We start from the raw sequence: 10347 nt of genomic DNA on the forward strand, positions 1-10347 counted from the left end.
AGAAACTTCAAGTTTCAACTTCTCTCCAGGATTCTCCTTTACACCCAAAGTCACTTCAAGCCTACAGCAGCAAACAGATGCATGTGCGTGTCCGCTGTGCGCACACAATGTTAAAATAAGATTCACTTTTCCCACCTTTAGCATAAATTTGGCCCAGTCCTATTTCTACACAATTTTAAGTAAGAAGTTGCTATTTCCATGACTTTCCTATACTTTTCAACGTGGTTTCAAAACCCTAAATAGGAAATTCTATAAGCTGTAAACACCCCTACAGTAAATGTGTGAGCAAGTACATGACTTTCAGAACCATTCTTCTTTACCTTGGACTAAATTAACAAAGACACATCCTCACCGTGAGGATGAACCTACCAAAGCTTTTATACAGAACCAGAGGAAACTCCGAACCTGAGCATCTGCTACTGCGCATGGGCCCAACCTGCTGGCTCTCCCAAGTCCGTTCGAACTTCCCGGCCGGGGCTAAGTCCACCAACCACAAACGTCCTTCCTCCGGCCGCGCCCTCCGCTCCCCCTCCCTCCGGACGCACGCGGCGTGCTGACGTCACGGCGACCGGGGCAGTTGGGCAGCCGAGGCCCCGCCCTCGCTGCCCGGTGAGCGGCCCTGGCGGCTCGAGCCCATGCAGGGGTCGCGGCGTCTGCGGTCCCCCGCGCTGGTGCTGCTGCTCCTGCGGCCGCTGCTCGCTTCCGGAGACTCTGCGTCCCGCTCGCAGAACCGAGCCATGAACCCGGGCGGCGGTGAGCGGGGCTCCCCGGAGGACAGCCACCGTCTGCAGCGCTCCACGGTGCCGGGCTCCGACCCGCAGCGCAGCAACGAACTGCTCCTGCTGACATCCCGGGAGGGAGATTCCCCGGAGCAGCAGCACCACGTCCTCTACTTCCCCGGGGACGTGCAGGTAACGCGGGGCCAGGCCTCCCCGACACGCCCACGCGGGTTCTCATACGATGGGGGTGCGGGGGCGCCCCTGTTCCTGCCAGAGCCCCATCCGGGGAAGGGGCCTTGGAGGGCCACGGTCTCCAGAGAGCGGTTGTCAGTCCAGGTGCCGCTGGGTGGAAGGAGAGGCGCGACAGGGAATGGGACGAGCACGCACAGCTCCAGCCTGCTCTCAGAGGACTGTGTGTGTGCTGGGCACTGGACACTGTTTAGAAAACGCTGACTGACCAAATAAAATACATCCGTTGCTAAAGTGACCTTTCCGGTAACCCTAAAACACAGCAGTGGAAGGGATGTAATCGTCAAGAATGCTAATGATACTGAGAGGCCCATTTGAATTCAACTCATCTGTGTGCTTCCTGTTACTGGTTTTTATAGCTGCAGACATACGTCTTTGCTGAAGCTGTCCTGGAAGCTGGGTTTTAATGTAAAAGTGCATCGTGCAGTGGATACATTAGCCGCGTGAGAGTATCTGAATAAGTTAAAATGAAAAGGCAGCGTTCTCTGTCTCACTAGTTGTATTGCCGCCAAGTGTTGAGTCACCACAGGTGACTTGCTTGTACCCGGTTGGACAGCGCGGATACAGTTGGCGTTTCCAATGAAAATCAGTTATCCTAGAGAGTTAGCACTAGGGTAGATATTCAAGCTAGAATATAGCTAGATGGTTCCCTCAGACTAGAAAACTTATTATTTTGAAATTGGTGCTTTAAAATGATACACCTAAAAATCTGTTTTCTCTTGCTCTTTTCTCTCAAATCAGTTGACTTGACTAGTTGACTGCTAATGGAAACTGGCAAAAACCCGAATTTAGTTTCAAGAAAATCTCATTTTGGTGCCTTTATTCCCAGATTGAAAAACAAGTGTGTGCTTCTGCTTCCTGCGACTTGTGACCAACTACTTCATGCCTTCCAGTGGTGGTGGTGGTGGTGGTGGTGGTGGTGGTGGCTGAGTACTTTCTGCTGTAAAAGTGTTCCAGACAGAACATCCACCTGGCTGCAGTAGGGCCTAAAGTGTTCTAGATATAGCTTGAGGATCATCTTTCATTCCCCATCATCAGCCTTTGGGACAATGAGAGAATGGTAATGTTCAGAGTGTGGGGTGTTATAGAGCATGAGGTCTTCTGGAAAAGAAATGCAAGGCCGTGCATCCCAAAGCTTCAAGGCAAAGTCACCTCGATTTACCATTCCACTCTGTACTTTTTAGCTATGAAGTCTATGCAGATGTTAAATCTCTCCATTGAAGTATATAAATGGGGATATATACAGATATAAAATGGGGATACTCAGTCAAAGGGCCTCAATCAAGCTGAAATTTGGAGATAACTCTAATTAGGTTCCAGCCCCTTCTCACCTTCAAGTACCCTCGTGCTCCACTCTTGGGATTTTTTTCCTCTACTCTTTCAGTGATCTCTTTCCATCTCGTGACTTTACATACTGCCTACATGCTGACGGGCCTGGGCATTTATTTAGTCTAGACATTAGCCGGTGTTTATGAACTCACCGATTGCATGCCTTTTCTTCCTTTGGATGTTTAGTAGCCTTCTAAAACTGAAAATCTATTGAAGCAGCCTTCCTTATCCAGGTTAATGAAAATACCTATTTAACTATTTGACTTAGAAATCTGAAGTTATCTGTAGATCTCTCATATCTCCGGTCTAATCCAGCAGCATGCAGTGTCTCCACCTCTCTGTATCTACAGTGATGGAACTGTGGTTGACAGCCAAGGTCTCATTATTCCACCCTCTTCCAGACCATCCCATGGCTTCCTGATCCTCAGCAGTAAGAGCCGGAGTTCTCTCAAGTGCTAGGAATCCAGGTGCCATCACAGCTTGCTTTCCTGCAGGGTAACTGCCGAGGTGTGTTTAGGTCTCTGGGTCTCCTTGCACTGTCTTAGGCAGTTCCCTTTAGCTGGATCCTTCCTTGCAGTTTAGTTGGGCAGTGTAATTTATGCTCTGTAAAGAGGTTCCTTCCTGTGGTGCGTTCTGGAGAGAAGCGGGGCTCTTACCCAGTGTAGCTCTCCTCATTCTCTGCGGTCCATTCTACTTCACATCCTTATTATGAGTGTTTCTGAACCCTTGCAAACAGGAAGGTTTCTGAAAAGATTCTTTGGACTCCAGTTCAGTACAGTGTGGGATGGACTCCTAAATTTCTGCTTCCGTGAGCATCTAACTGGGATAAGCATTCCTTGGTCTCTGCAAGAGAGTCTCTTGTTGCCTGCCTCACTGGACATGAGTAGAGACATAGTCTCACTCCTTACCTCCTATAAGCATCGTAAGTGCATTCTATCCCCAGGAAGAAGAAAACTCCTTTCAGGAGGGTAGTCATAGTTAATAGTCTGGCCTGAAGAATCAGTTTGACTATGGAGGCATCTGGTCCCGATTTCAGGGAGTGGAAGTATTTATCCATGGTTCTCGGGTCTGAGCTTTGATATAACAGTAAGGACCCTTTTGAGTTCCTCAGTAGTCACATTTTCTTTCCTTTAGATCAAATAACCTGGGGCTGATGGAGGGAGTGATATTTAGATTTATAATACCTATGAGGTACATCCTAAACTGAGTCATAAAATCTGCTTTGCTTGCATCCATTAAATAATGAAGTAATTGTGTAGCTTCAGGACTTTGAGGCTGTCAATTATAAGCTTATTTGTGTGCTTATCTATTCATTCATTCATTCATTCATTCATTCATTCATAGGTTGTTCACTATGAATCCTCTTGATTCAGCCCCGTAAATACTAGAGGCACTTTGACACTTAGCTTCTAAGTACTAGAGGCACTTCCACACTTAGCTTGCAAAAATGAATGAAGTAGAAGGCAGGTGTAAAAGCAGTTCAGTGCTCTTCTCAGCTCCATAATGAGTTCAAGGCTAGCCTAGACTACATGAGACCTTGATTCAAAGAAACACATTTTTTAAAAACCAGCAAGATAGCTCAGTGGGTAACAGTGCTTGCTGTCACACTGGCCAACCTGAGTTCAGTTCCCAAGACCCACGTGGTAGAAGGACAGAACAACTCCTGCAGGTTGTCCTCTGTCCTTCACTCATGCTGGCACACACAGGAAATGTTTAAAAAGAGTAACAAAAAGGAATAATAGAATTATTCCTTCCCTGATATAATTTTATGACAGTTTTTATATGATAAACCTGGATGTGCAGAAAGTAATGGCAAAATCCATAAAAATTCAACATAAGATCTTCCTGGAATCTATTGAACACACACATAGCAAGTTGCTAATAGGCATATATGACAAACTACTAACGAAACAGAACTGTTCAGGAATTGAACATTATAGTGAGAAAGTTATAAGAGGACACAAACATAGTTAACAGAAGTAAAAAATGAACATTGCCAGCAAACAGAAAAATGTTTAACCTAATATCAAATAGGCAAATAAAAGCAAGAGCATTGCATAATCTTATCCTAGCTGGGTTTATTTTTAAATTAACCATTATCATTAGCTAAACAGTGGCGTGGAAAACAGTGCATCTTGTACATTTCTAGTGTCAGCTCTACTGTTACTGCCAGTACTGCATATTACTGATGTCTAAAGAACTGCATCTTACTGATGTCTAAAGATTTATGCAAATTTGTATTGATATAGAGTCATGCCTTTTAGCCTGTTTTTAAGGGAAAATTATACCTAAGCTATGGTTTCTTAATAGAGAAGGAAAGAATATTTTCTTATATACATAGTTGTGTGTGTGTGTATGTGTGTGTGTGTAGTAAACACTGAACTGATAGCCAACTAAATTTTAATTATTTCTAATATTGGTGACCTTAAGACTTTATATCTTTATAGATTTATTTTTTGTAGTCTGTTTTTTTTTTTTCAATAGGAAAATGTACATATCACTTAATATTCAAACTACAAAAGGTTAAAAGTGAAAAAAGTCTCTTTTTACCTCCTTACCTCCAGCCTCCTAGTACTCAAGGAGCTGAGACAGGCAAACCACAACCTTGACCATATAAGACCCTGTCTCAAACAAGAACAAGCATTGCCATTAATAAAAATATAAAAGGAAATTATATTAAATAGTCCAACCAAAACAAAAATATATCATTACTTTATATTGAATGCATCTAAACAGTATGTGAGTACACTGTAGCTGTACGGATGGTTGTGAGCCTTCATGTGGTTGTTGGGAATTGAATTTTAGGACCTCTGCTCGCTCCGGTCAATCCCACTCGCTCAATCCCTGCTCACTTCAGCCCAAAGATTTATTTATTATTATTTATAAGTACACTGTAGCTGCCTTCAGACACCCCAGAAGAGGGAGTCAGATCTCATTACGGGTGGTTGCTTGCTGGGATTTGAACTCAGGATCTTCAGAAGAGCAGTCAGTGCTCTTATTTACTGAGGCATGTCGCCAGCCCCCTTATTCAGAAATTCTTAATACTTAGTATATTTATTACTCTAAAGAAGTTTAGGTTGAGAGTAAAGTGTTCATTCAAAATCTGATAACCAAAAACTGATAGCAGGCTTTAAGGTTTTATTTCTAATACACTAACTGTAGGTCATCCAAACTTCCTCAGTGATGAGAAGTTATTTTTATAGGTAAATACACGTTTAATGCTTATTTCATCTTTCTTTTCAGAATTACCATGAGATTATGACTCGTCATCCTGAGAATTATCAATGGGAAAATTGGAGTCTAGAAAATATTGCTACCATTTTAGCCCGCCGTTTTCCCAGTAGTTATATTTGGGTAATAAAGTGTTCCCGAATGCATTTGCACAAATTCAGCTGCTATGACAATTTTGTGAAAAGCAACATGTTTGGTGCACCAGAACATACTCCGGACTTTGGAGCCTTTAAGCACTTGTATATGTTATTAGTTAATGCTTTTAACCTAACTCAGAACGGTATGCTGTTGAAGAACAGGAGTGTTTGGAATAAGGATTGTAAAGCATCTAACTGTGAGTCTAATTCTTCTACTAGTAATGGTGGCCAAAAGGGAAACGAGAGGACCTGTGAGCATGTTGATGAGCCTTCCATGAGTTTTGCTCCACTGTCATTGGATGGTGCATCATTTACTTTAATTGGATTCAGTAAAGGCTGTGTTGTTTTGAATCAGTTGCTGTTTGAGTTGAAGGAAGCCAAGAAAGACAAGAACATAGATGCATTCATCAAAAGCATAAGAACAATGTACTGGCTGGATGGTGGGCATTCTGGAGGAAGCAATACGTGGGTCACATATCCAGAAGTCTTGGAAGAATTTGCTCAAACAGGAATTACTGTTCACACTCATGTCACACCTTACCAAGTACATGATCCAATGAGATCCTGGATTGGAAAGGAGCACAAGAAATTTGTTCAGATACTCAGGGATTTGGGTATGCAAGTGACCAGCCAAATTCATTTTGTGAACGAAACTCCTTCCATAGAGAATCATTTCCGGGTTCATGAAGTATTCTGAGACTATTAATGTGCTTGCTTAATGGGAGAATAAATTTTTGAATGTTATAAATGCAGATGATGAGATGCAAGATTAATAATCAGTTTGTGGGCTAAGAAGATGCACATTCCAAAAACATGCGTGTCACATACAGTCGGGTTGCTTTGCTCGTCAAGTGTGGTCAGTTTTAAATTCTGATCAGATTAGAATTAGTGTGAAATCTAAAAGGGTTGTTTGTGCTAATTCTATGACCATTAAAATGAAAGCAACCATGTTAGTTTTTTAAAAGGTAACAAAATTGGTGTTGGAAATAATTGACTTTTCTGAGACCTATTTTAATCTAACTTTGGTGATAATGGCTGTTGACTAGAGACATTTCACTTCTCTGTCCAACACACTCTCGGGACAGCTACACTCTGCATCCAGACTCCTGGGGTTTCTGAACCCCTAAACTCATTCTCAGTGATCCACCAAGTGTTTTGTTTTTTAAAGTCAAAATATAGTTATCCCCCCTGTATTCAAGATTATAGAATTGTATAGTTGGTTTTTAAAACATTACACTGAGCACTGTAACTTAATTCTTAATTGTCAGTTTTTAATTATTTGTTAGTGTGCTCTCAAAACGAGACAGATTTCACAGACCTAAATCAGCATTTCTTCAGAAGCATGGTTTTGTCTGCCAAGAGAAAATAGCTTTCTTTGGCCAAATGTAAAATTAAATTGATGAGATAAGAAAGGTTACAAAGGAAGGTTTGGAGACACAAATAATTTAAATTTTGGCCCAGAAACTGAATTTGCTTAACACTGCTACATAATTTGGACACATTTTTCTTTACTAGAAAAATGCATTTTGAGAAACCTAGATCTAACGAATTTCAAACAACATTGAAACATAGCTGTGTAGTTTTAAAAAGTGGTCAGGCACTTTTTTATTTATAAATAATGCTGTGCAGGTCATGAAATAACAGGGAACTAAACCCTGCTGCTTTGGGCAAGAAACTGTACTAAAGAATGGCACCTCCCAGGCCCAACAAGCTAGTCTATTTATCAAACAATATGAAAAGTGTTAAGTCTGGTTTCTTCCAAAGTTACATCTTAATCAACCTATAAGTATATTCCAAATACTCATTCATGGTAAAGGATTCCTTCACACGTGTTGTTTAAAGTGAGCATGATTCCATCAACTTACAGTTGAGTATCTGTACATTTCCTAAGTAGTTTTATATTGTTCCACTTTCTTTGAATATCCATTCTTTTGAGATCCATTTCTCTGAGATCAACACTTCCCATTGTAAAAACAACTTACCTGGTTTCTAACTTACTATGTATTTCCTTAACGTTAAGCACTGTGATTGGATGGCTATCTTTAATTTGTTTAATAATCCTCAAATGCGTCATTTAATGTAAAACTGAACTACTGAATGGTCATACAGAAGGGCAAGGCTTTAGTTTTCACAGGATTAACTGAAGTAGAAAGAGAAGGGTTTTCCTTTAAGAACTCATTGAGTTCTTCACCTCTCCCTATGAATGTTCAATTGTTACATGTTAAAGTGGATGTTGATCAGATGGGCACTAGAACCATCATCACCTCTGGAGACAGTGTTAAGTACTACAGATGCTAAGGAGTGGAAATGATTGAGTTGACCTCCACACAGGTATTTCTGTTTAGTATTCAAAGTGGTCCTTTCTTTCATCTGTTTAAAATTGTATATGCTAAATTTTTTATGGTAAACGTGCATTCTACTTGATTGTGCCTTTGTAAAGAGTCACTGAGAAGTGGTCCTACAAATGTGAACATTGCTACCACTACAGCATGAATGTATAATTATATTAAAGATAATAATCCACAGAAATGTTATTTGGATGTGTTTATCTGTTCACTCAGATCATCTATTTGAAAGGAAATGCTTCACCTTGCCATTTTTGGTGTCTGTTTACTTTCCTCTTTTTCAGTGAACAACCTTCCTTTCCACTGAGTACACATCTTAATTATTCCATAACCGACTGCATTATACCCATTTCTTCTGTTGGGTTCCTAGAGGAAATCCTTAAAAAGCTCTCCCTTTTGTTGATCGTTTTAGCTGTCTATACTCCTTTAGCTCCATAAAAGACCTTTGGAATATAGTGTGATACTCTCATTTCATTCATACAGTGTCCAAGCACCTATAAGTATAAGGTGAATTTAAGCCACAAGGATTTAACATCAAGTCCCAGCATTTTAGTGGGGAAATACAACAGCCTAGAGCTTAAGAAGGAATGTCTGAAACAATATTGTAGCTCATTCAGAGGCCTTCGGAGAAACACAAATTAAGGAGTAAGGAGTGCGTGGTCTCATCTGTGATTCACATGCTAAAACTGTGTGGGCCTACCCATTCTGAGTCATCACCTGGGTGATGGAATCGTACTCAGAAGTCATTTTAGTGTCTCCTGCTACGTTTAAGACACCCACTGATTTGTACCTTTCAAGCAAGGTTAACACCAAAGTGCCAGCCTGTGAGTTCCTCCTGACCCATCTGTTCCCCAGCACAGGAGGAAGGAGTCACATTGGCAGTCCCAAATTCTGTCATAACCTGCCTTTCACCTACCTGAACTGCCTCTCCTACCCCACAACTCCATAGATTTAACTTTTTATGGGCACGAGATATGCCTTGTTATTAGATTTTTTGCAAATGTTCATATAGCTGCTACAAAAGAATGAAAAATTAGCTTTGTTGACTGTCTCTTGGTATTTCATACATTCTGAAATTATGAATAATGTATTCATATGCTGAGGCAAATAGGGTCATAGAAAGCTAATGTTTTGAACCCAATGTTCAAAGCTACGGATCTGTCTCCCCTATGACTACTCAGCCTCATCTCAGGCAGTTGCTGTCACTGGGCTATGTACCCAGCAGAGCTATTCTATGTAAGCATTACATAGAGGATACAGTGTATAAATGGCAGCATAGATTTTATGTAATTGGATAAATTCTATGCTAAGTCATAACTGCCTGACTCCTTAGTTTCATATTTTTTATCATATTTTGCCATCTTCCCATTGACTATTACTTTAATTTGCATCCATGTCTGTATATAGTAAACGGCGCATTGTTTTGCTGGGAGAAAACTGTTAAGCCCTGACTCAGCTGAAAGAATGGGATAGAATGACTAATATGGTCACTACCACTGTGATCTCAGTTTCTGTAGCAGAACCTAATTATGTCCTTGCTTAACCAGAACCATCTGTGCGACCCAGGGTGATGAGATCATTCCTAAAATTTATTCAATACAAAATTCAAGTCCAGTGAGTTACATTAATGTATATTTTATTCATCTGGTCTTAAACTAAGATTAAAAGTTTTTTAAGAAAATGTGACCAGGAGGATTGTCTTAAACTTGTCAAATTCACTGCAGTGCTTCAATCCACTACAAGAGGAGTTAACAAGTTTGAGAAGAAATGAGAGTAACTAGCACCACACGTTTTCCTGAAGTGGATTTTGTCGTGTGTATCAGTTATATTTTCAAGATTTGGTTCAGATTTTAACTTCTCTACACGACCCTGGCTTTTGGTACTGGGTCTGAACCCAGTTACCCATGCTAGTTAAGTGCTCTGCCACTGTGTTCCCAGCCCTCTATGTGACTCTGAATTGATTCAAAGCTAACTAAATACTGTATGAACTCAGGACTTCCAACTTTTTCCTGAGAGAAAAATCATTAAATAAATGCTATATTCAGGCTAAGAAGTAGAGATTTAAAATAATCTGGTAATTTAACCTTGTTTATTTCAATAATTTCAGTTTATCTTCCGAAGATACCTAGGAAAAGTCAAATTACATATTTTTCCTTTCTTGTCTATTATCATTTCCTTTGGATGCCTGGAATTAGTTCAACTGTAAACAGAGCATGAGTAAATTATTTACTACTACTTTCAAGAGTAAATACTTCCAAAATGTATTAAATTGATGACCTTAGATTACTTTTGATGGACACATGTTCAGTAAGGTCAGTTGTTCTTCAATGACACTGA

General features: G+C 40.5%; 1 protein-coding gene across 1 annotated transcript; it reads left to right on the top strand.

Annotated features, from left to right (window-relative positions):
* The first annotated feature begins 489 nt into the window (after nucleotides 1-489).
* On the top strand, nucleotides 490-6413 carry CUNH2orf69 (chromosome unknown C2orf69 homolog). Its single transcript, XM_021160813.3, has 2 exons — nucleotides 490-911; nucleotides 5541-6413. The coding sequence occupies exons 1-2, from the start codon at nucleotides 636-638 to the stop codon at nucleotides 6360-6362; spliced, it is 1098 nt and encodes a 365-aa protein (XP_021016472.1). The 5' UTR covers nucleotides 490-635; the 3' UTR covers nucleotides 6363-6413.
* Nucleotides 6414-10347: the final 3934 nt, after the last annotated feature.

This window comes from Mus caroli, unplaced genomic scaffold (assembly GCF_978045245.1).
Source record: "Mus caroli unplaced genomic scaffold, Mus_caroli_1 scaffold_1, whole genome shotgun sequence".
NCBI lineage: Eukaryota > Metazoa > Chordata > Mammalia > Rodentia > Muridae > Mus > Mus caroli.

Coding starts and splice junctions, on each gene's coding strand:
- CUNH2orf69 (XM_021160813.3), top strand. CDS start 636: ATGCAGGGGTCGCGGCGTCTGCGGTCCCCCGCGCTGGTGCTGCTGCTC. Junction 912..5,540: donor ACTTCCCCGGGGACGTGCAG/GTAACGCGGGGC, acceptor CTTTCTTTTCAG/AATTACCATGAGATTATGAC.